Source organism: Erinaceus europaeus, chromosome 3 (genome assembly GCF_950295315.1).
Source record: "Erinaceus europaeus chromosome 3, mEriEur2.1, whole genome shotgun sequence".
In the NCBI taxonomy this organism is placed as follows: Eukaryota; Metazoa; Chordata; class Mammalia; order Eulipotyphla; family Erinaceidae; genus Erinaceus; species Erinaceus europaeus.
In genome coordinates this window covers 158139632-158166652 of record NC_080164.1, presented here as the reverse complement: position 1 = coordinate 158166652, position 27021 = coordinate 158139632, and the positions used below count along the sequence as shown (strand labels likewise).

At 38.2% G+C, this 27021-nt stretch overlaps 1 protein-coding gene across 4 annotated transcripts in view; it reads right to left on the bottom strand.

The window, feature by feature from the left end:
• Window positions 1–27021, bottom strand: part of ARAP2 (ArfGAP with RhoGAP domain, ankyrin repeat and PH domain 2) — a 214039-nt gene that overhangs the window by 166098 nt on the left and 20920 nt on the right. For all 4 annotated transcript variants that reach the window (XM_060188231.1, XM_060188230.1, XM_060188233.1 and 1 more), the window contains 4 exons: window positions 19794–19852; window positions 18155–18231; window positions 17163–17254; window positions 13457–13810 (listed from right to left, as the gene is read on the bottom strand). In XM_060188231.1, coding sequence (XP_060044214.1) covers window positions 13457–13810; window positions 17163–17254; window positions 18155–18231; window positions 19794–19852 — 582 coding nt within the window. The remainder of the gene's footprint in view (window positions 1–13456; window positions 13811–17162; window positions 17255–18154; window positions 18232–19793; window positions 19853–27021) is intronic.

Genomic DNA, 27021 nt, shown 5'->3' with positions numbered 1-27021 from the left:
TCTTCTGTTTCTGGATTCAACAATCATCGTATGTGGAGAGTTAAAAGCTTGGGACTTTCTATTACCCTTATATGCCAACTAATCCTAATCTTCGAGAGTTCTACCTTCACCACCAATACAGGTATTCTTTCCCTGATGAACTAATCCAAAAGGGCATCATACTCATTCCCCCACAAGTATCCTCAAGATCTTAATACAACCTATAATTGTATGTATTCGCTTTTCAAAAAAAAATCACTAATTAATTAATTTATTTATTTTTATTGGATAGAGACAGCTAGAAGTCAAGAGGGAAGGGGAGATAGAAAGGGAGAGAGGGAGCCGGGCAGTAGTGCAGTGGGTTAAGCGCAGGTGGCACGCAAGGACAGGCATAAGGATCCCGGTTTCAGACACCAGCTCCCCACCTGCAGGAGAGTCGCTTCACAGGCAGTGAAGCAGGTCTACAGGTGTCTATCTTTCTCTCCCCCTCTCTGTCTACCCCTCCTCTCTCCATTTCTCTCTGTCCTATCCAACAATAATGACATCAATAATAACTACAACAATAAAACAACAAGGGCAACAAAAGGGACTAAATAATAAATAAATATTAAAAAAAAAAAAAAAGGTGAGAGAAGGAGCCACAGCTGCAGCGCTACTTCACCACCTGCGAAGCTTTTCCCCTGCAAGTGGGAATCAGGGCTCTGAAGCCGGGGCCTTGTACATTGACATGTGCCACCACCCACCCTCATTTGTTTACTTTTTTTAAAATCTGACTTCCACACCAACACTTATGTTTCACAAGGACGAAGTTCAAGAATGTTTCAAACTTTACTATATGATGAGCATCTAACACAAAGGCAATGGGGTGCTAGAAACTATGTGAATGAGTGAAATGGTTAGTTAAGCACAGTCCTTTTAACAATATGGGCAAGATGACGGATTAATAAACCTCAAATGATTAGCACTCAAATAATCATCGTATTTTAAAAAGAAAAGCTGGCTGAAGGCAATTTAATTTAAAGTTTTTAAATTAAATATTTTTCAGTAGACTGAAAAAAAAGTCAGAATCTATGATAAGCCTGCTTCACTTCAGACCATTTAGCTATAGTCACTTGGATTATTCAAAATTTTCTTAGAATTTAACTTTTGTCAACCACCAGGTTCCAGATGCTAACATGATGCCGACCAGACTTCCCTGGACAGACAACCCCACCAATGTGTCCTGGAGCTCCGCTTCCCAGAGCCCTTCCCCACTAGGGAAAGAGAGAGACAGGCTGGGAGTATGGATCAACGTCCATGTTCAGCGGGGAAGCAATTACAGAAGCCAGACCTTCCACCTTCTGCACCCACAATGACCTTGGGTCCATACTCCCAGAGGGTTAAAGGATAGGAAAGCTATCAGGGGAGGGGAAGGGTTACAGAGTTCTGGTGGTGGGAATTGTGTGGAGTTGTACCCCTCTTATCCTATGGTTTAGTCAAGGTTTCCTTTTTATAAATAAAAAAATTTAAAAATAATAATACCGCTGATTTAAAAAAAAAAGTATTTAACTATTGTCTGCACAGTTTGAGGGCTGAGACATCAACCAGGAGTTAGTGTTTTGTTCACAGAAAAGTAAAAATGAGGGGGGAAAAAGACAGCAGATAAGCTTGGGAATCAAAGATGCCCCCATCTGCCAAGCATCACCTCTCCTTTCAGGTACTGAGTACTAAGCACATATACACTATCTTAGGCACTCTCAGAAAAGTTATCTAAAATCCAAGTCCATGAAAGGCTGAAGGCCTCAAATATTCTCCTAGTTATTTCACGTTTCTCAAGTACCACGTGACTATCAGATACGTCCAGCCATTTTAGTGACTATTCAACCTGCCTAATAATCCACGGAGAAATTCCAAGGTCAGCAAAATCGCACACGTCTGATAGTGAGCTATTTTTGCCCAGCCTCCACACTGAAGGAAACATTAGTGCTAAACATTAGTTCTTTCACTCTCTCCTTTCCTCTTTGTCTCTCTTGTCTCCATCTAAAACAAAACAAAACAAACAAAAAACCCAGTAAGGCAAACACACAGACACAAGGAAATGGAATGAGAAAAATTTTGGTACAGTAGTTGGGAAAACAACAACAACAACAAAAAGCAAATAAAAAAAACCCACCAAACAATCCTTCTACAGTTGGAGAGCCACTTTGTAATCCTATCACTGAAACTACTGCAGTCACTCACTTAGCCCATCAGCCATCAAATCTATAAGTACCTCTCCTCAAAGCACTGCCCTCTTTTCTCTAGAAGTTTCCTTGCCTTCTGGCCTTCTCAGATGCCATTTCTCTGCTAGGACTGTCTTCTCCTTGCAGTCTATATGACTGGTTCCTTATTCATGAGTAACAATATGAAAAATCATTCATTCAAACCAATTAGATTAAAAACCATTGATTCCTGACTACCATAAGCATCGTTCAGGTTCTGCTGGTCAATCAACACTAGCATTTTTTGTAATTGTTTTCTTCACCCATCTCCTATACTAGGTGCTTATGTGTAAATGCCACAACTACTCCAGTTTCTGGTAAGAGAAATGTGTTTAATAAATATCTAGAGAAAGCTACAGAGCGAAACAGTGGTAGCAAACCAAACCAGCATGCCCCAGGCTACAAAGGCACCAGGACATGCCAAGGTTGAGCATGCTTTAATGGGTTCTCTCTCACACACACAGCACCTCACTCCCAAGTCTTAAAAAAGTGATTTTTGAAAATATTTAGTAAAAAAATGTATTTTCCCTGAAAAAAAGAAAAACCTTACTCAAGCTTGCATTATATATATTATATAGAAAATTACTACTAAAACATTTCAGCCTTAACTTCCTTGTTTTTGCTGTCATCAAATACTAAAGATCAAAATTTGGTGACACTGCTTTAAAAAAATAGTCTTGAAAAATTCATTATTCATAATATGTATTTTTCAAGATATATTATAGAGTTGCACACTTGTAAAATAATTCTTTAATAATTCTTTAAAGGATGTATATTTCGCTATAGATAACACTACTGCATATTTGAAAGACCTAAAATGTAAATCTTGTAAATTCTCATTGCACACAAAAACTGTAAACATGTACAGTGTCGTATATTAACCAGTTCTAATGTGGTGGCAGTTTTACAACTAAAATTAATATAGAGCTATGCATCACTTGTACCTCAATTCAAAAACAAATGAAGATGTGGCTCAGTGAGGAGTCCATGCTTTGGCGATCTGAGGTCTGGGGTTTGGCTCCCGTGGCACTGCATTTGGCCAAAGTGGCACTATGCTCTGTTCCTAGTCTTTCTTTCTCTCTCATTAGGGGAGGGGGATTAGAATAAATATAACACATGCACTGGAGACAATCATATTTAAAAATGAAAATTAATCAACTAAATACATTTCTAAAACTAAATTCATACTGTCTATATCTTTTTATGAGACCCAGTACCTCTCATCGTTTTATGACTATCAATTTTTTTATCTTTCTTGTTCGCACAAGATACAATGCCAAAAATAAAATCAAGTCGAATGCATGCAAGGCATGCACTCTTATTGCTACGCCACCTGCTCATCTCCAGGGTTATACTTACTTAAAAAAAAATACTTCTGGGGGACGGGTGGTAGTGCACCAGGTTAAGCACATATAGTACGAAGCTCAAGGACCTGTGCAAGGGTCCCAGTTAAAGGCCCCAGCTCCCCAGCTGCAGGAGGGGGTCCCTTCAGAAGCAGTGAAGAAGGTCTTCAGATGTCTCTCTTTCTCTCCTCCTCTCTGTCTTCCCCTCCTCTCTCAATTTCTCTGTCCTATCCAATAGAAAATGGAAAAAAAAAATGGCCACCGGGGAGTCGGGCGGTAGCACAGTGGGTTAAGCGCACGTGGTGCAAAGTGCAAGGACCAGCATAAGGATCCTGGTTCGAGCCTCCGGCTCCCCACCTGCAGAGGAGTCACTTCACAGGCCATGAAGCAGATCTGCAGATGTCTATCTTTCTCTCCCCCTGTCTTCCCCCCTCTCTCCATTTCTCTCTGCCCTATGCAACAACAGTATTAACAACAATAACAATAATAACTACAACAATAAAACAAGGGTAACAAAAGGGAATAAATAAATAAATATTTTTTTTAAAAATGGCTGCCAGGAGCAGTGGATTTCTAGTGCTGGCACTGAGCCCCAGTGATAGCCCTGGAGGCAAAAAAAAAAAGTTCTACCCAAAAGTATTAAGGAGGTAGGGGTCAAAAGGTTACAAAATCTCCATCTTTACAGATGACACATTGTTTAAACAAATTTACTTATTCAAAGTGTCAAAAGTTAGGTTAGAGAGATAGGTCAACAGTAAAGCACACATCTTTCATGACTGACTTTCTTGGTTTGATCCCAGTGGTTTTTCTATTCTATCTCATTCTCCCTCTCTCAACCAAAAGTATGTACTTTTTTAAATGTATCCACAGTTAACTGGGTATTTTCTGCATGTGCATATCAACACTAGATCTAGAGACTAATGAATTGGTGATCCTTTTGTTAGGTCTTTCTCAGGCAGAGAGACAGAATTCTGCTGCTGCCAGAAGCAGTGTTTATTATGCCAGTAGACTCTGCTGGACTGGGTCCAAAAGCAATGGCATTTATCATTTTGAATAGTTCTGAACTTCACTCTAGTAACTCAAAGACAAACTTAATGGGTTATTTTATTTATTTACTTATTTACTTATTAATTTTAATGTATAAAGAGAGGTGACACAGTAGATAAAGCATTAGACTTTCAAGCATGAGGTCCTGAGTTCAATCCCCGGCAGCACATGTACCAGAGTGATATCTGGTTCTCTCTCTCTCCTCCTATCTTTCTCATTTGTAAATAAATAAAATCTTTTAAAAAATGTATAAACAGAGTACAACTTGTCTGAGTTATCAGCAGACTCTTGAGCAGAAGTAGGAGATTCTAAGGCCACTGACCAAGATCACCTTGATTACAGCAAATAGAAAGCCCTGTTTATGCTGACAGAAAAGGGAAGATTGCCCCAACTGCATGTTTTTTTATCTTATTTATAAATGTCAATATTTATAAATAAAATATTAAGATTCCCCAACTGCATTTTTCTTCAACAAAGACACTAACCCTTAGCTTCTGTCTCACTTTCTCATAATTGCCTAGCAAAATGTAACGTAGATTTAGTATTAGTAAGCCCTACAAATTAATCAAAATGTCCACTAAATACTAAAAGTTATAAACCAAGGAGTATGTTTCTAAATATCAAGGCAGTTTTAAATTTACAAATACTGGTGAGTAATCAATATTAAAACAATGTTGTGTGCAAGAGTTAAATAATTCACACACTTATAAAAACCTAGTAGATATCAGGCAACAAACTATACAAAATCGATCTACCTCACATAGCAACTTTAAAGCCTCCATCAAAAATAACTTAGTTGGCACAATAACCTTGGTAATAAAAGCGCAAACCAGAATGATGCTTTGTTCTAGGCACCACTGCAAGTCATACTTTTTTTTTTTTTTTTCAGATTGTATTCATTTCTTGGGAGAGGAACATGGAGAAAGACACCAGACCACACGCTGTTCCATTCTGGCATATGTAGTGTATATGTAATAAGAGAGAACTAGAGCCTGTGAGTGAAAAGATGCTACCTACTAAACCACTACTCTGGCCACAAATTTGTCCTTTCTTTCATCCTCCCCCTACCTCCAACCCCACTTTCATAGGAATAACTTCACCACTCCAGGAGGGTTGTTTTTCCTTTCAGACATACACACACACCTCACAGCATCAGAGCTTCCTCTGCCATCTTAACAGCTCCAATGTGCTATCAGTGTTTCAACTTAAGAGCGCACAACACACACCTTCCCCAGTGAGAAATTTTTCTGACCCTGTCCACAATTTCTGTTCACTTAATCCTCAAAAAGAAAAATCAGTGAGACAAATAATGCAATTATATATATAAAGGCACAGAAATACTCACTGATAAATTAAATAATCTGCCCAAATCATAACAAGTATGTACATTTCTAGGACTCAGATGCAGGCAGTCTGGTCCCAATGTTTATGCTCTCAGCCCCTATGGAGAGCAGACTCTGTTTAATACATTTGATAACAAAGCATCTAGAGTTAACGCTTTTAGGTAACAATAACAGTTGACCTCTACACATTTTCAAGGAGTTCAATTCTGCAAAGTGCTTTGGGATTCCTCCTGGGAGAAAGTAAAGCAGACAGAAAAAAAACAGCACAACATATTATCCTAGGCTGCATCTTATTTTGTGTTTAAGGTTCTGAAGAAATGTGTTTCCTTTAAAAAGGTTTTTCAGAATAATTTATAAGGCTTTTGCAGTATTATTGAACAGAATTCTATAAAATCTTCCCTTGAGCTCTTGTAGGACAGGTGGTATAAAGTTTCAACTGCTTTTCTCGATACATCTCCACAACCTGGTTTCAGTTTTTGTTGTCTCAAAACTGTGTGTGTGTGTGTGTGTGTGTGTGTGTATTCTTTAACATTATATATACAAACAATTACACCTTTATTTATGAAGTACTCATGAAGAGGCACTCCTGTTTTATTTCAATCCCCAGCTGCTACAGGGTTTTGTTTGTTTTTTAAAGAATACATCTTTTAGCTTAAAAAAAATCCCCATATTAAATAAGTATGGTAACCAGAGATATTAATTTAAGGTGGCTATCAAACTGTCAGCTTTAAAAAAAAAAAATCACATGATGGGGGACTGGAAAAAATAGCTCATTGACTGCGGTGTCTGTGTTGACATGTGTGTGTATGTGTAACCCAGTCCCTGGCACCACATGGGGAGTGACAATGGCACTTGGGGGGACTTTCAGAGCTATAATGTCTCTCCCTTTCTGTGTCTTCCCATCACTGTTTCTATACCTAAATGAGAAAAAGTCAGCTAGAGTAGTGAAATCATACAGGTGAGGCCCCTGGTAATTCCCTAAACAAATGAAGAGCATTCTAGTAAGTCATACAACTGAAGTAAGGAACTAAGTCACTAGGCTTGAAGGCACCAAAGTGACATGATCAAATCTGTGGGGTGATTCATCATAGTACTTAAATAATTCCCACACATAATATATTTAAAGTGAGAAAATCAGTGTTAATGTATTAAGATATATGAATCAAATACCAAAAGAAACCTTTTCTCTGTTTCTCTCCCTCTCTTCTCAAGTAGAAGGGGAAAGGCAGAGAAAAAAAAGGAAAAGAAAAAAAGAAGAAGGTACTGAAGGAGATGAAAATGGCTGCCTGAGAGGTCAGTGAGAAGGGGAAGGTAAAGTTGCGCTTTTTTTAGAGATTTAATAATGACCGACAAAATTGTGAATGAGAGGGTTACAATTTCATACAATTCCCACCATCAGAGTACCATATCCCATCCTCTGTATTTTAAGGTTCCCTTTTCTCTATACCTCTGGGAATATGGACCAAAGATCTTTTTGGGGTGCACAAGGTGTGAAGTCTGACTTCTATAATTGGTTCTCTGCTGGACATGGCATTGACAGGTCAATCCATACCCCCAGCCTATTTCTATCTTTCCCTAGTGGGGTAGGCCTCTGGAGAAGAGAGGTTCCAGGACACACTGGTGAGGTCATCTGCCCAGGGAAGTCAACCATAAAACAGCCCCACCGGGAGAGATAGTATAATGGTTACACAGAAACACTCAAGCCTGAGGCTCCCATATCCCAGGTTCAAACCTACCCCCGACCCCTGCCCTCTGCCCCACTACCATAAGCCAGAGTGTAGCAGTGCTCTGGTAGAAAATAGGAAAACAGACATTGGGTAGCGGTGCACCTGGTTGAGCGCACGTTACAATGTGCAAGAACCAAGATTCAAGTCCTCACCTGCAGGGGAAAAGCTTCACATGTGGTGAAGCAATGATGTAGGTGTGTCTTTCTGTCTCTCTTCCTCACTATCTTCCCCCAACCCTCTTGATTTATGTCTCTATCCAAAATAATAATAATAATAATAATAGTAGAAGATTTTAAAAAGAAGAAAAAATCTTCCTCTTAAAAGAAGAGAAAATAGGAAAACAAAATTAAAAAAAAAAAAAACAAGCTAACAGTCCTACCTGGCCACAGTTTTCCATTTCATAGGTCACAACCCATGTCAATGCATTTCACTCCTAACTAAAGTATTGCATTTAAAATGTGATAGTTAAAACTGTCTACATTTTCCAAAGGCCAGTTGAACTACTTTCATCTGGTTCTTGAAGAAATGTTTTCTCAGCCCACCTGTCATCTCATGTTTCTATACTCTGAAAACCTTTATGTATGAATTATTTTCTATTGTCTTCTGGCTTTATTTTTTTTTCTGTCCTAAATGGAAGTAACAACAACAACAAAAGTGTCATTGTGCATGTCTTTATATTCCTCCATAAATGAAGCAGATTATACACTTAGATCACTCGGTGAGCCTCACACGTTTAGCTTCTGTTGTTGTCCCATGCTCATAGTGCCACAAAATGTTTCTTTGTGGTTAAAAAATATGTAACACTTTTATGAAAGAGGAATTTAGGGTCCAAAGGTGGTTGAGTAGTACAGCACATGCCTAGCATAGTTGTGGCCTTGGGTTTGAGCCAAGCTTAGCATTGCATAAAATGACAGAGCAGAATGGTGCTCTGGTAACTCCCTCCCTTACCACCCCATCGCATCCCAACCTCTCATAAAATTAAGAAAAATAAGCCTTTACTATATGGATTCTTCACAACACATCACAGTTTATATTTGCTTGGTGTGTTACACTGAACATCCACGAATTTAGAAAACAGCAATTTTAAAAAGTCCAAAGTGCTTTCCCTGTGTAGGTATTCTTGGATATCCCAATGTCTGTGTCTCTGAAAAAAGGGCACAACACAGTCATGTTCTCTTTTCTTTACAGCAAATCGCAAAAATCCCCAGCTGGTTTACAAATTTGGGAAACACTAGAAAAAAATTAGGTTCCGTTCTTTAATATTTGTATCTACATAGCTTATAGCTAAGAAAAAAGCAGGAAGGGGGAAACGTGTTTCTTTAACTTCAAATGAAAATAAGTTTTCAAAAATAAGTGCCATTATCGTTTTTTTAAATATTTTATTTATTTTTCCCTTTTGTTGCCCTCATTTATCATCATTGTTGTTGTAATTACTGTTGTTATTGTTGTCATTGTTGTTGGACAGGACTGAGAGAAATCAAGAGAGGAGGAGAAAACAGAGAGGGGGAGAGAAAGAGAGACACCTGCAGACCTGTTTCACCGCTGGTGAGGCAAACCCCCCTGTAGGTGAGGAGCTAGGGGCTCAAACTGGGATCTTTACACTGGTCCTTGCCCTTTGCACCATGTGTGCTTAACCCTCTGTACCACAGCCCTGCTCTGCATTTGTTACATTTTCATGTTTGGCCTATTGGGAACACTAAAACAGAGGTTGGTTGTTTTTTTTGTGTGTGTGTTTTTTTTTTTAAGTTCTCTATCAATACTCTCACTTTATACCTCAATTAATTTTCTAAAATACTTATTTACTTATTTTTTTGCCACCACTCTTTTCACTTTGGTTCTATGCCTGTGTGATTCCACCACTGCCAGCACTCTCCTTTTGTTTGTGTTTAAGCTAGAGGGTGAGAGGGTAAGAAGCAGAGAGCTCCACTGCTTCTGAGCTTCCCCTCCCTGTGTGGGTACCAGCAAGTGGAGGTCAGAAGTTAGAGTCGCTTCCCCATATATGGCAAAGTATGTGCTCCACCTGGTGATCTCTTCCCAGCCCCCTAAGTAAATTTGATATATTTTCAGTTCATTTGGAAAAGTTTCAGCATTTTTTTTGCATGACATAATGCAGTTACTTGCTTACAAGATAGTGAGAAATTTTCACATACTGTGCATTGATTCAGAACTGGCAATTCTATCTCAAAAGTACAAAATCAATCACGCGAAGTAAATCCAGACTACCAATCTGAAGCTTTTGTTTAGTGTCACTCGTGAGAGGACAATTTCAAGCATTTCCAGAGAAGGATGACTAAGGAGAAATGCCTGTTTTTAAACTGTGTTTTGGCAACCCATGTATCTTTATGAGGAATATATAATTATTAAAAACAACAACAAGGGGCTTGGTGGTGGTGCACCTGTTTGAGTGCATATGTTACAGTGCACAAGGACCCAGGGTCGAGCCCACAGTCCCCACCTGCAGGGGAAAGCTTTGCTAGTGATGAAACAGAGCTGCAGGTGTGTCTCTGCCTCTCTTTATCTCCCACTCTCTTCTCAATTTCTGACTGTCTATATCCAATAAATAAAGATAATTTTTAAAAAAGAACCTGAAAGTTCATGTGCTGTTAACATATACCAGTGCTATCAACGGCATCTTCAGTTTTTGTTTTGTTTTGTTTTTCCTACCAGACACTGTTCAGCTCTGGTTTATGGTGGTGCAAGGGACTGAACCTGGGACTTTGGAGCCTGGGGCATGAGAGTCTGTATGCATAACCATTATGCTACCTACCCTCCACCTGTGAAGATTTTCAAATTGTGCTTACAGACTGACTTTTACTAAAAGAACGTAAAATTTAAAAAAAAAAAGCTTTAGAAAAAAAATTTTAAATAATATCGAATACAGGTAATGTTGCTGAGTCATTCAATACCAAATGCTAAAAGCATCCTGCATGAGCCAGGCAATGTTCTAGCTACGAGGATAAGACAGTAAACAAAAGCCAATACAGACTATGGTCTCCAAGGAGCTATAGGATATAAATAAAGCATCTAGCATATGAGCCCCACAGAGAAAAAAATAATTGAGAGTGATGAAGGGATGGTGATTATTTTAAACTTTAGGGCATCAAAGGCAAATGAGGGAGACATTAGATTTCAAACCCCCCAAAATGTGTAAGTCATTCCAGACAAAGAAAAAAATAAATTTAAAACCCATGAGGACTCCTGGTTTTTATAATTTACATTTTTAACAGAATATCAGACAATAGTTACCTGAGCTCTCAGTTTATAATTTTCTATTTGGGGTCCAGGACAGATGGGAAACTTAATGCAAGATTTTAACCAACATATGTTTTGTTTTCCTTTTCCTAATCACTTTGCTAGGGAAATGGGGAATTACGAGACAGTTATCACATGAGCACAATTTTTAATCTCCCCATTACAGGTGTGTGTGTGCCACTTTAGCCACCAACTAAACTCCTCCTCCACCACTGAGCCGGGATCTCCATTTCCCTCTCAGCTGTCTCTAGCTTCTTCCACCCCCCTCACTCCTCACTCCTCCTTAGAGTCCTTAGCTCCTCTGCAGTACAGTCAACCATTTAATCTGTGTTATTCTTTGTGGCTCACAGGACAAATCCAGCCCACTATCTGTTAAGAGATAAAGTGTTATTGAAACAGCTTTATGCACTGGTTTGCCAATCATACATCTGTTTTCATGCCTCAACTACTGAGCTACTGCTTCTTGAAAAGGAAGGATCATGTCACTGTGAAGGTTAAAATAAGTATGTTATCCTTTATAAAAAGACTTCTCAGACATTTTCTTTATGGAAATCAAAATGTGTTCTACATCAATGCTAACTGTAACCAAGACAAGTGATCAAGAGTTCAACAAAACTGAGTAGCCCTAGGAAAGGATACTTATTACTTGTGCTAATTTATGGGTTACATAGCATCCGAAAAGAAAATATATATATACTTACAGCATCCAGACTTAATGCAAGTTCAGAATAGAGAGGATGAAAAAAATCAGATTTTTGATGGAGGGAAAATATTCTAGCTGTGCGAGGGGTAACTAATAGTAGAGAAACCTTCTCAATGAGCCTAGAGCATAAATACATCAACCTATAAAGAGTGAGATTCCACCAGAGAACACTCAGGAAACCACAGATTCTGGAGGCTCTGTAGCCAAAGTCTAAGCAATCTTCCAGTGAGGGTGGGGGTAGGTAGCATAATGGATATGCAAAGAGACTCTCTTGCCTGAGGCTCCAAAGTCTCAGGTTCAATTACCTATACAACCATAAGCTAGAGCTGAGCTCTATTTAAAAAATATATATATATACTATGATTCTTTGAAAGAGCATTCCATCTCCCCAATTTTTACAGAAGTGAAAAATTTGAGAACAGTCAAACTCACAATTTCATCCACTAAAGCGTATGTCTGAATGCTGACTCAGATCTGTCATCTGACTGCACTTTTACCAACACTGATGAAAAACGGGAACAGCTTACGACATTGACATCAGGATATAACCAAAAGAACTGAAACTAAATAACTTATACTAAGAAATGCTCTCCTATGGTTTGTCCAACATCTCTCTTTTTTTTTTAATTTTCATTTGTATTTGTGATTTAATGACGTTTTATAAGATTAGAAAACTACAAGGGTCTAGTCCCACACCACACCCAAAGTTCTGGGCCCTTCAGGTTATCTTCCCTGATAACCACCGTATTTCTCAAAAGTCTTGGGAGTGATTTAGCTACTTTTTGTTTTGTTTTTGTGTTCATGTGTCTCTAAGAGAATGTAAAGTGCTTACCAACATAATTGCTACCTGTAAAGTATTCAGTTAGTGTTTGCTTTGCTTTCTCTTTTTTCTTTCAGTACAGTTATCACTGGGGCTTGGCATCTACTCTGACTCCACAATTCCTGACAGATTTTTTCTTCTTCTTTTTTGATAGAAACAGAGAAACTGAGAGGAAGAGGGAACAAGAAAGAGAGATACCTGAAGGGGTAGCTAGGAGTTTGAGCCCCAACTGCCTCAGCCTTGTGGTAAGGTGTATTCTCTAGGGCACATCATCCTCACTTGGCTTTAAGAAAACAAGAGCTAGCTGATGCCACGCCTGGTAATATCTTCTTTTTCTTTTCTGGCTAATAAGACTTTACGTTAGGTCAAGCCAAGGCTTTCTAGAAGTCTTGTACATTTTCAGGGACTAGTAGAGAAAACTAACACTGTAGATATTTGCCATATTAAGTACTTTAAAACAAGAAATTTTGTCCCAAAATAATTTGATTCTGAGCTTCCATGCAACATAAAAAAAAAAAAAATCAAAACAGTATCTCAGTAACAGTGAAGCCCAAGATCTAATAATGAACTTCCTCCTGACTACAATAAGCCCTGTATTCCTAAACAGAACAGTTATGACATGAGCAAAGAAATCAAACATCATGGGCTAAGTAATACTTAGTCTGCATTGTTTTCTTTTGTTACAAATCAAGGTAAAGGATAATGCATTATAGTTCAAAGCTATAACCTTCAGTTTTAACTTGCTATGGATAACCTTAATCCAGCATATAACACATTGTACACACTCCATCTTGAGCTTACAGGAAAGCATTTGCAACAATGTGTGGAAGTCAAAAATGAGCTGTATGCCTGCCTGTGTTAATGTAGGGACAGTGGGAGACAGGCAGCAACCTCAAGATTTGTAAATGGATGAACTTGATTTAAATAAAAATACACTACTTCAAAAAAAAAAGAAGAAGAAGAGGAGGAAGAAGAAAAAGAAGAAGGAAGATAGATACATACCCTTGAGGAGAGAGTTTGTCCAGCCATCCTGATTTAACCTTTCTTGCAGATGATCCATAAAAGCAGGCATACGGAGATATGGCGTTTGAGGAAATAACTGAAGAGTCGGCATTTCCACTCGTTGAGCTTAAAGGATAAGTGTGCCTGTTAACAGGGTCCACATTCAAAGATTTCTGAGTCCTAGATTTCGATGACTTCGAGTTTTTTCTTCTTAAACTTTGAAAACATTCTTCTACTGTTGAATATTCGGATTCAGAAGTCGATTCCACTGGGATATTGTTTTTGTCTTCTCGAGGTATCCAAATATCTTCCACTTTGTCTTCACTGATACTCTCCTGCCTGTTATCATATATGCTAAAGGAAATAGAGTTGTAATTATCTCACAGTGCATACTTGATTTAAGCTGCCGGTCACTTTTTTTTTTTATCCAGAAGCAACAAATCACAGAAATTTAACTCCAATAAAATTAGAGCTCCAATAATTTTTTAACCCTTTACAGGAGGATTCAACAGAAAATTCTCATCGTCTTTCAGGCATCTTTGACTACGACAACAGGTAGTGTGTTTAACATTAATTTAATCTGATCAATTTGAAGGCTGGATATAGGTGGCAAGAATAGAGAATGACCAGTTCTTTGTATCATAATATAATGTCATCAATAGCACTAGTAAGTGCACAGCCCAACATTTGTTATTTGTACCATGAACTACTAACAGACCTAATTTGGAGACCTTACTTCCAATTACTGGCCTCTACAGCCTTCCACTAGCTTTCATGACCCTGCGTTCCAATATAATATGATAAAAAAGGGAGTATGTCTGACTGGAGAGCATTTTTCTTATACTGCCATACTAATGTAGAAAATAAACTACATTTCTAGTTAAACAAAAAATGTCATGCTCGGGAGGTAGAAGCTGCATAACTTACAATAGCTCTTGGAACATGCATAATAACAAAGAACATTCCCACAGGTTTGAAGAATCACAAAATAAATTCACTCAGGCATTTTGTATAATAAAATTCAACATAAATAAGTTTTAACTAATCAATCAAGTAGGTCAAATGTTACATTACATCCTTTTGGATATAGTGTTCTAAAAACTTGCCACTATTTCCTCAAAAGATGATTTAGCAGGTGGTTCACTTTCTAACAAAGTCCCAAAACCTAGATATACAGTTTCTGTGAGAGAGAGTATATGTTCACACGTATCCATAAACTACTGCAAAATATATACCTGAAAGCAGAAGTACCCTAGAGTTTGCAGTGAGTATCCCCCTAACACTTCCTCTCCACTATTCCAAGCTTTGGGTCCATGATTGCTCAACAATTTGTTTGGCTTTGTATGTTAACTCTCTTTTCAGTCACCAGGTTCCAGATGTCATCAGGATGCCGGCCAGGCTTCCCTGGACTGAAGACCCCACCAATGTGGCCTGGAACTCCGCTTCCCCAGAGACCCACCCTACTAGGGAAAGAGAGAGGCAGACTGGGAGTATGGACTGACCAGTCAACGCCCATGTTCAGCGGGGAAGCAATTACAGAAGCCAGACCTTCTACCTTCTGCAACCCTCAACGACCCTGGGTCCATGCTCCCAGAGGGATAGAGAGTGGGAAAGCTATCAGGGGAGGGGGTGGGATACAGAGATGGGGTGGTGGGAATTGTGTGGAGTTGTACCCCTCCTACCCTATGGTTTTGTTAATTTATCCTTTGTAAATAAAAAAAATAAAAAAATAAAAAAGATGATTTAGCATGGCCCATTCCACATTTTGCATTATAATAGTTTCATATCAAATGCTTACTAAAGAGACAGTTTCAACTTAAGAAAAACTACAACTGCACTGGCTCTGCAGAGCTAGTTTGGAGACAGTCTTGTTAGCTACCTAGAGTTGAAGATCCCTCTCCAGTGTATCTCTCCCACCAACTGAATTGTAATGCATTGCTTTGGGATAGTACAGCTCATTTATCAGAACTCCTATGAGTGATTCTTAAAATACAATGATTCAGTCATTAACACTAAAGTATGAGTTGTCAGTGGTTTTGTCTTGAGTAAATTGTGGGGGAGGGAAATTGGAAATGGAAGTTTCTGAGGTCTGATAAGGACAGCATAGAGGAATAACCATCATTTAAAAACTTGACAGAATTAGCCCATAGTTAGAAAAACTTGCCTATGACAAGATAGTAGATTCCAGATTTAAACCATTCACAGCCCACATACTTGTCCCCATTCTGGGCTTCCAGAAAGGGATAATAATGCAAAAGAAATCTTTCAGTGCCACAGTTGTGGATGAGGCAGAGAAGTAGGTGGTGTGCTAGAATGAAACTGGATCTCTTTTTTTGGGGGGGAGGGAGGGAACATCACTGCTGAGAATAAAACAGCTCTGTTAAGTTGAATATTCCTTTAGTTGTAACAGGCCAACTATCCTCAAAGTATACTTTCCATTTGGACTAGACTTGGTTTGTTGTATCAAGCCAAGGATGTGGGGGATGTATATGTGTGTGTTTGGGGGGCAGTGGGGTTGGGATAAGGAGTGGTGTGGTGGGAACCTAATGCACAATGGATGAGGACTTAAGTTGGTGGGAAGTGATATGCTGACGCCTGTCACAAAAAGATGACAAATTATACCTATGTGCCAACTGTCATAAATCATTTCCCTAATGAAACAATAAAAAACTAAAACTAAAAAAAAAAAAAGATATTAATGATAATGACCCAATGCACCAAGTCCCAATAAAGCTGAAAGAAAACTTAAGTTGGAACCTTACAAGTGCTTAGACTTCATGTGTGATCGAGTAACTAGGTAAATATCAAATCACTTGGCAATGCTGCACTTCAAATGTAAAAGGTATTTGTAAAAAGTCTGTACCTCACCTACTGAGATTTTTGCACTTTCCCTTCCTCCTTTATATTAAAGTTAACAAATATATAATCATGGTCATACAATTTGCCTTTTGGGGGACAAAGTGGCTTCAATTAGAAAAAGTAAAAATAATCTGCAGAATATCACCATGGGATTAAGGTGTTAATTTGATTACTGACATGATCATTACTATTAAAACACTTAAAAAGATAAGTTTTAAACTTATGAAGGTCAATGATTTTCTTTTTTGGTCATTCCTGGGCCTTAAACTATTTGGGTGACTTCTTCAGATCAAAAGAGCTGGGGGATGTTGGGGCGGGTAAGGAAGGCAGGGGAGGAGAAAAAGAAATCATAGGACTGAAGCTTCCTACAGCACAGTAGAGGCCAAGTCTGAAGCAGGAACTCACACATGGTGGTTAAGCAGCATGCTATCCAAATGAACTATTTTGCCAGTCTTCACCTTTTTGTTTCTTTTTTGCCACTATTCACTGGGGTTCCACTGCCTACCAAACCGGCCAGTCTACCACTCCTAGTAGCCTTTTTTCTTTCCCTTTCTTTTATTTGATAGGATTGGGAGAAATTGAGAAAGGAGGGTAAGGTAGAGAGGGAGAAAGAAAAATACCTGCAAACCCCACTTCATCACTCATGAAGCTTCCCTACCCTGTAGGTGGGGAGTAAGGGCTTTGAACCTGTGTCCTTGAGCCAGGTAGTGTGAGTTCAACAGGATGCACCACACAGCCTAGCCCCTTCAACTATTTTTCTTTTTAATATAGGGACATATTATGAATAAGAAGTCATCACTGCATCAGATTCAGTAAGAATTAACCACCAGTGAACATGACCTCATACCTTGACTTGACAATGAAAGAGTTCCTTTCAGTAGTTGCTTCCCCTTTGAGAGGTTCATCATGGGTCCAAAATTCATTCTTTATACATCTCTTCTATTAAGAAAAAAAATTTAGTCATTAATATCCTAAATATCTACAATTTCTGAGTCAAGTTTTATTAAACAAATGTCTAGTTATTTGAATCAATTTTCAGTAAAAAAAAAAAAAAAAAAATAGGGAGTTGGGCCGTAGCGCATAGGGTTAAGCGCACATGGCACGAAGCGCAAGGACCAGCATAAGGATCTTGGTTCAAGCTCCCGGCTCCCCATCTGCAGGGGAGCCGCTTCACAGATGGTGAAGCAGGTCTGCAGGTGTCTCTCTTTCTCTCCCCCTCTGTCTTCCCCTCCTCTCCATTTCTCTCTGTCCTATTCAACAACGATGACATCAACAACAATAACAATTAAAAAAATACAAGGGCAACAAAAAATATAGAAAAAAATTAATTGAATGGGTGGGTATTGATCAATTAAAAAAGACCCAAAACCACTTAATCTTATTTTCCCACTTTCATTTTGTCTTTCAACTTGTGTCTTTACCAATGCAAAGAAATAAAATAGCAGAAGAACAAATATACTAAAAAGACATCATAGTAAACTAAAAAATTAGGATATGTAGTTGGAAGTCTAATTTATATATAAGCCAAAGCCAAATATCTGCAGAATTTGTGTTTTAATGTTTGTTTGTTTGTTTGTTTCCTATGGGATCATCTTTAAAGCAACAACTCTTGGAGCAAAGTATTACTCATTGTTTTTTTATTTCCAAATCAAACCAACTACAGTTTAATCACACAGATTTAAATATATCATCATTTTACTGCATCTTATTAGAATTACACAGTCTGAAATTTCACTCTTCAATATGAGTTATTTAAACAGCTTCAGCAAATTAAAAGTCATATACAAACAGAAGGGCACAGACTTAAGTATGAAAAAAAATAAAATGTATGGAACTAACCTTTGAATTTTCTAGTCTCTGGAAGAGAAAGGTCTCTCCATAAGGAAAGATGGAAGATGAATTCTCCTCATTTGAATCTTTTAGAGAAATTATAGGATGAGAATGGAAAGATGTGAATAATGTGAGATATTTGCCCAAAAAAATGTGTAAAGGTATGTATTTTATTTTACTTTATAACAATATCACAGCTTAAGATTTATCCTGAGATGCAAAATTATGCTCGTAACTGAGATTCCCCGAAATCAAGTCACCTCACAGTCGGCTTGATGCAGCACTCATTTCTACTCACTACAACCACCACTTCACAACTAGGACACATTACTGTTTGTTAAAGTCAGACATATCAAGTGTGTCCTTGCTAACCTCTGAGATACTCATTAATAGAAGCAAGCACAATCCACACAAAGGGAATTGTCCTAAGTGACATTCATGCTATTTCTACTGTAAATTCGCTGTTCAAAGTTCATTAATATAACTGTATGAGAGGCCAAGTGGTGGTACACCTGGTTAAGCAAACACATTACAGTATTCAAGGACCAGGTTCAAGACACAGACAGGTGAGGAGGGGAGTTGCCTTCATTTGCATTGAAGCAGCAACATTGCAGGTATCTCTCTCCCTCTCCATCCCCCGCTTCTTTCTCCATTTCTGTCTCTATCCAAAATAAATAGAACAAATAAAGTATTTTTTCTTAAAAACTGTAACTGATCAAATCATTAGGAAAAAAGAACTACGTAAGATTTCACTCAGAATTCACTTACCTCTAACATTATAGCTAACATACCTGCAAGTCTTCCAAGAATTTTCACCATCCTTGAACTACACTAAAAAAATTCACTTTCATTATCTGCTCTGCTAAGATTTTTTAATGGCTCAGTAGCCAAGTGTATGGAATCTGATTGTTCAGAAGAATGTTCCTAAACTTGTATAAGCTGAATTTTCAAAGAACTAAAAGCCTCTGCCAATGATCCATTTACCAGAGCAACAATGTCAGTCCTTTCTTGTTACCATAGCAAAAGTACTTTTCATAAATCTATGTCCTGTAGTTCACACTGTCAGAAACCACTTAATTTAGTTAATTGCCTTTGACTATGGCTAATGACAAATGAAGATTGAAAAAAAAATGCTTTTATATTAGCATGTGCAAGTTTCCAAGAGTATTATTATCTTCTAGTCACTCACCACTAAAAGTGTCTGAAGTACTATGAACTCTAGCAGAATTATCTGCATTGTTTTCTATTCCTCAGGTGGGCTGCCTCCTTGATCACAATTTAAACACATTTAAGACTATTCAATGAGTGCGGACTTTTTTTTTTTTTTAGGTAGTGTTTGTTTATAAGACGGTATCTGTTTTAGGTATACAAAATGACCTTCAAATAAAAAAAAAATTAATTACCACACCACAATCACCTCTGAGGTGTCAATACCAACCTGCATCACTATCATTCCCCCTCGCCCCCTTTGGTAATCTCAGTGTTGCCTCAAAGCCTCAAGGTTTATTTTTGTCTGCCTTTGTTCCTTGGTCTTGTTACTTTACATCCCACATGTGAGTGACATTATGGAGTGTTTGACCTTCTCTTTCAGGCTTATTTCCCTCGGAATGCCCCCTCACTCACAGAGACTTTAAAAGCTGACACTCACTTTGCTGCGTCACAGGTTTTCCAGCTGAGGTAGCACCATTTCTTCTCTCACGGAAATAGCTTCAAGAGAAAAAGAGATAAAGCCCAAAAGTCAAAGTTAAATTGCATCTTACATAAACAGAATGCTCAAATTCCACAAATGTGTTTTATGAAATAAATTTAAAAGAAGTTATTTCATTTAACAAGGGTTTGCTTCTCATACCTGTAATTCGTGAAAACAAATGAGCATATCTGCCCAGTGCTAGTGTACACATGAAATAACTTCAAAACTGTTAGCCATATTCCTGTGAGAAACAAATCTTCTAACTAGAGTTTAAGTAGTTACATGCATGTTTATCATTCTATATTAACTAAGCAAAAAAAAAAAAAGTCTTGGAATAGTAAATAAAAATATGCATATCCTCAAAGATCTTAGTCTTGGGAGAGGGACATGTATGCAGATAAATAGTTAGACTACAACATAATAGCAGTGACAAAAAATACTGTGGACACAGAGAATCATGAAGACTTTTTTTCCAATGAAATGAGAAATCTAATTAAATGGGAGACAGCAGGGGTGACTGAATACTGCAAAGGTGTCAACCCTCCTGATATAAAACTCAAGGGTAAAGGCAGTCCCAAGCTGAAAGTCACAGATGTGTGTGAGAGTAAGCTCTAACAAAGTGATATAAAAATGTTTATAGGAAGCCATAAAAAAACAAAAGATAGTTAAAATACCTTTGAAGATTAGAAGACTTGTTCCACCAAATAACCTTTACGACAAAGGTACAATAAGTAATATAGTCTTACTCATAAACAGATTAGTGAAGCAGAATAGAGTCTATTTAAAAAAACAATTTTCATTTAAATCTTGTGCAGTAAGGACATCCTGGTCTTAGTAAGTCCATCAGTTGGCTGTTCATAGGGAATTAAATGGCACTCTACCTTAGGCTATACATAAAAATCAGTTTGAAATGGAGAATTTCATTTCAAACATGATGGACTAGACAACAGCTAGTAGTTAAAACAGATTAAGTATCTTCATGTCTCATAAAATAAATTTACAACTCCAAAGACAGGTACTTATAAATCTGACTCAATTACTTATTTATTTATTTATGAGAAAGGTAGGAGGAAAGTAAGAACTAGACATCACTCTGATAAATGTGCTGCTGGGGACTGAACTCAGGACCTCATGGTTGAGAACCCAATGCTTTACCCACTGTGCCACCTCCTGGATCAGTCTGATTCAATTAAACTATAGACTAACAGTAATTAGAAATTACCGGTAAGTTGGAGAGACAGTTCACCATATAGCACACATTACCATGTATGCTACCCTGGACCAAACCCCAACACTGCATGGGAGGTGCTATGGGACCAGAGGAAGTTCAACTGTTGTGTGTGTGTGTGTGTGTGTGTGTGTGTGGTGTGTGTGTGTGTGTGTGTGTGTGTGGTGTGTGTGTGTGTGTGTGTGTGGTGTGTGTGTGTGTGACTCTATATAAATGGGAAAAAAATGTATCGGAGTAGTGAAGTAAAAAAAAAAAAAAAAACCTGATTATTTTATGACAGACTGCAACCAGAGCACCTCTCCAGCATAAGGTGCAGGAGGGGAATCAAACCTACGGCCACATGTTGCTAAGAATATATTCGACTCTACCCAAGCTCATGTATCAGTAATTTTAAAAATCACTGAGGAACCAGGCAGTGGTGCACTCAGCTGAGTGCACATTACCACATTTAAGGACCCAGGTTCAAGTCCCTGGACCCCATCTCTGGAGGGAGGCTTCACAAGAGATGAAAACAAAACACAATCTTGACTTAAAAGGATAAAGAAAAATATTTAGAACTCTTTTAAGCACACCTGTTAGCACTGTGTTAAAGCCTGTTTTCATTTTATTAATAGTGATATAGAATGTGAAGAAAAAAGTTAGCAACAGTTTCTATTGATCTAGCTGTTTGATATGCAGATGCAGGGACTCAAATTCATTTCATATACTATAAAACAAAGATTAGCTCAGTATCAGAAACAAGTTGTTTTCAAAATTGGTGATCAGCCATTTATATTCTAATTTAACTATGAACAGATGATCACAAGTTATTTTATATTTCAATACCTCTTAAGCTGAAAAAAATAGGATATGACTAGATTTAACATCCCATTCTTTTTTTATTTAAATTTTTATATTATTTATTTATTTTCCCTTTTGTTGTCCTTGTTGTTTTATTGTTGTCATTGATGTCGCCATTGTCGGATAGGACAGACAGAAGTGGAGAGAGGAGGGGAAGACAGAGAGGGGGAGAGAAAGAGAGACACCTGCAGACTTGCTTCACCACCTGTGAAGCGACTCCCCTGCAGGTGGGGAGTCAGGGGCTCGAACTGGGATCCTAACGCCTCACGCCACCTGCTGCACTACCGCCCAACTCCCCATTCCATTCTTATAATAGCCTGACTTATGGAGGGCAGGGGTAGATAGCAAAATGGTTATGCAAACAGACTCTCATGCCTGAGGCTCTGAGGTTCCAGGTTCAGTCTCCTGCAGCATCACCATAAATCAGAACTGAGCACTGCTTTTGGGGAAAAAATAGACCTAGGGAGCAGGACCTGATGTTCCAAGTCTGTGAAAAATAAGCCTCTCTCAACCCAACTCTTATAGCTAATTGGAAGCAAAATCAGAATTTATGGTCATACTTGTCTTGAACACAAAACCAATCCATTATTATCTCCTATATCTTTCTGTCTTATTTTCCTACCAGTTATCCTCAAAACTGACGATCACTTTTAAATTTGAAGTATAAATCCTGTTTGGTTTGTAAAAATTAAAAACCCATAAATAAAAGTAGTATCCATATTCCCTTCTAGTTATTACTCATGTGTGGTCTTGGTACCTAACAACTCTAAGTCTAGTTTCTGAGTTTGTTGGAGTTGTATTTAAAAAAAAAAAAAAAAAAACAGGGCTGGCTGCCTAGGAACATGATGAGGATAGCATGAGGTATGTTCTACCCAATGTAAATGCTCAGCAAATATGAGTCAATTAATGTTATTGGAGAAGAGAATGGCTGGGTATCTAATACCTCTACTATGTGTATCTGTTTCTTTTTATATTTTTTAATTGTTTTATATTTATTTATTGGACACAGTCAGTCAGAAATCAAGAAGGGGGAAACAGACAGGGAATGAGACAGAAAAATACCTGCAACCCTGCTTTAACACTCGCAAAGCTTTCCCCCTGCAGGTGAGGACCGGGGACTCAAACTTGGGTCCTTAAGCATTGCAACATGTGTGCTCGACCAGGTGTGCCACCACTGGGCCCCTCTGCATCTGTTTCTTTAATGTCCTTAAAAGTACAAACACTCTTCCCTTATAATAGTGAAATAGGGGAGGGGGAGATACAGAAAGAGAAACAGAGACAACTGCAGCTCTGTTTCACCACTCACTCATGAAGCTTTTCCCCTGCAGATGGAAACTAGGGGCTTGAACCCAGATTCTTGCGCGTTGTAAAGTGTGTGCTGAACCAGGTGCATTGCCTGGCCTCCATAAAAAAATGTCTTTATGCTAATAACAAACAATAATCAGAGGACTACAAGACAAAAATTTATATTATTATCATGAAACTTTAGTGAGCTAGCAAAAATTGCAATTCAAAATTATTTCACTCAATATGAAACTTTAGTTATGAAAAATAAAAAGGCCTCTATAAAGTATCAAGTGCACAGACACATTTACCCTCTTACTATAAACCACTAATTTATTTATATACTTAAGTCAAAATTTGGTAAACACTATAATTATTTCCCTATTTTCAGACCAGGCAGCAAGGTGTTTTTAAAACTCTGAATTTGTCGTCCGGGAGGTGGAGCAGTGGATAAAGTATTGGATTCTCAGGCATGAGGTCATGAGTTCAACCCTGGCAGCACATGTACCAGCTGTCCGGTTCTTCCTCTCTCTCCTCCTATCTTTCTCACAAATAAATAAATTCTTTAAAAAAAAACTGAATTTTAGAATGCTAAGAATTTTTCTTGAGGGCTAGTTAAGCGCACATGGTGCAAAGCGGAAGGACTGGCTTAGGCATCCCAGTCTGAGCCCCAGCTCCCCACCTGCAGGGGGGTCACTTCACAAGCAGTGAAGCAGGTCGGTGTCTATCTTCTCTCCTCCTGTCTTCCCATCCTCTCTTTCAATTTCTCTCTGCCCTGTCCAACAACAAAAGCTATAATAACAATAACAATCACAACAAGGACAACAAAATGGGAAAAATAGCATCCAGGAGCAATGGATTCATATTGCTTGCTGGCACCAAGCCCCAGCCAGAAACCTAGAGGCCAAAAAAAAAAAATTTCTTGTACAATATGAAATGTAAAAGTTTTTTTGAACATGGCAGATGCAAAGTGAGAGAGAGAGAGAAAGAGAGAGAGAGAGAGAGAGAGAGAGAGTGTGTGTGTGTGTGTGTGTGTGTGTGTGAGTGTGTGTGTGCGTGCGCACACACTCTGGCTTATGTGTGTGCGCACACTCTGGCTTATGGTGGTACAGGGGACTGAACCTGGGACTTCAAAGTCTCAGGCATTAAAATCTCTTTGCATAGCATAGCCATTATGCTATCTACCACCACCACCATCCTACCCCCACTGATTATGCATTTCTTACTAATGCATTCTCTGCATCATTTACTTTGGACATAGAGAAAAGCATGTAAGATTTTTACTTTTCATAGAAAACTTTAAGAAGAGTAAAATTCAGGTTTAGATTTCAAACAAAGCTTTTAAACTGATAATCCATAGTCTGAAAGTGTTTTAAAATATGAACTCTAAATTAGACTCCATCAGAGGGCATACCAACTTCTGCCTCATTGCATTTATTTATTTATTTATTTATTTATTTATTTATTTATTAGCTCTTCTAGCCTCCCAGACCATTCCAAGACACATACACACACACAAGCACACACACAAACACACACGGCTTGTAACTTGTGTCAAGGATAAAAGTAGATATAAAATCATTAAACTGGAAGACAAAAAAAGGTACCTTTCTGGTAGTCATACCTGCTTTGAACACTAAAGGAGTTGCCTTCCAGAAAGATTATAGGACACACCTATGATTCCCAGGGAAATAGCAGCTGGCTGGACTTGTTTTCTGCTTAGGAACTTCCAAGGGAAACCTTCAGTTAGAAAGAAGCTGGTTTTTCAAGCCTAGCCTTTCAGACACAGACACTTTTGAGACCTTCATTTAGAGATTATCTCAACGTAGGATAGACAGAATTTCATAAATGCTGAATTTTAGTGATGCGCACCTGAAACCTACACAAAGTTCTAGTGGATTATTAATTCAATCAATAATTAATTTACTATTTAAAAGGAAAGAGGTTCACTGTCTAGGACATCCCAACCAGTCAAAGCTTCCTGTAAAAAGTAGCAAGTAGGACTTTTGGGAAGAAGCCCAAAGATAAAAGTTTTAAAAAAACCAAAAAACAAAAAACAGGCAACCTCTCAGATTCTATGGGTTGTTTCAGAGCACCAAAATCAAGTAACATACATTTTTTTTGTTTCCCAGCACATATAAAAGTGTATCTAGTATGAACTAGCATTATATGTTAGGAAAAAATTAATTAAAAAAATTTATAAGAAGTGCTAGCCATCAGCTCTCAACAAGCCTCTACATTTCTTCTGTGGGAGGGTTATAATAGTTACATCAAAGTTCACAGATCATTGTAACACCTCCAGCAGTAATAATAATGAAATTAAAGATATTATAAGAAATACCAAAATGTGATACAAAAACAGGAAATAGGGAGTCGGGCGGTAGCACAGCGGGTTAAGCGCAAATGGTGCAAAGCTTAAGGATCTTGGTTCAAGCCCCTGGTTCCCCACCTGCAGGGGAGTCCCTTCACAAGCAGTGAAGCAGGTCTGCAGGTGTCTTTCTCTCCCCCTGTCTTCCCCTCCTCTCTCCATTTCTCTCTGTCCTATCCAACAACAATGACATCAATAACAACAACAATAATAACTACAACATTAAAAAAAAAAAGGGCAACAAAAGGGAATAAATAAACATTAAAAATCCTTTTCAAAAAAAACAAACATATAAGCATATGCTGTTGGGGGGAAAAGAAAAAGAAAACAGTGCCTACAGGTCTGCTTGCATGTTTGCCACCAAACCTTCAATCTGCAAAAAATTCAAAATCAAGATTTTTTTTTAAATGTAGTATCTAAGAAGTATAAAATAGGAGGAGAGTGATGAGGGTGAGAGGCAAACGTATCCCGGGGGCCAGGCGGTGGTGCACCAGGCTGAGCAGACACATCATAGTGCACAAGGACCAAGGTTCATGCCCCCAGTCCCCACCTGCCCTGCCTGGGGGAGAGGGGAGGGAGGTTTCACAAGTGGTGAAAGAGTGCTGCAGGTCTCTCTCCTTCTCTATCTCAGATTTCTATCTCTCTTGATTTCTGTCTCTAACCAAGAATAATTAAAAAAAAAAAAGAAGAAGAAGAAGAAGCATGCATATCCAAGGAGAGCAAACAAATGGCCTTACATCAGGAAAACACATTCAATATCAGATTCCTTTTAACAGTCACATGCAATGCTTAATGAATGGAGAAAGTTTGTTGCAATATAGGTCACAAGCAAGTTACTTATATCTCACAGATCAAAGAATGTACTAAATACCATTCAGATGTTGTTACAGAAAATCTTGCATTACACAATCTGTAGTATCATTTCATATGGCATAGTACCTTAAAATCTTGACATTACTACTTTCAATCCAGGTAAAGACCCCTAGAAAAAACAGCGACAACTAAAAATAACCTACTGTCTCATTCATTGATACTGTGGACATCATAAACACAGTGACCGTTGTCATGATCTGAAAAATGACACATTGCTACAGGCAGTTACTACTGAGTAGTCCACTACAAGTTTTAGTATTTCCATTCTCAATTTCAAAGATGCATAGTCATGATGTGAATAACAGGCCTTTCATATGGATGCAAAGATTACATTTGAAACTGAGTAAAATCAGAAGATTCTCACAAACCCTGATAAATCCCACTTAAGCCAAATATTTCTTATTTCAAGGTATACCTGTGAATCCCGAATGATGGATTTCCCTCCCCCATCTCACAGTTCCAGTCTCTAGTGGCTTCATAAAGTACTGATACCATCTCTTCTACACTTTACTTCAAACTCTTTTATTCCTGTCAATCTCCTTTCCCACCTAACATAGTCATCAGTAAAAGCTAGGAGCTTGCCAGATGTGTGT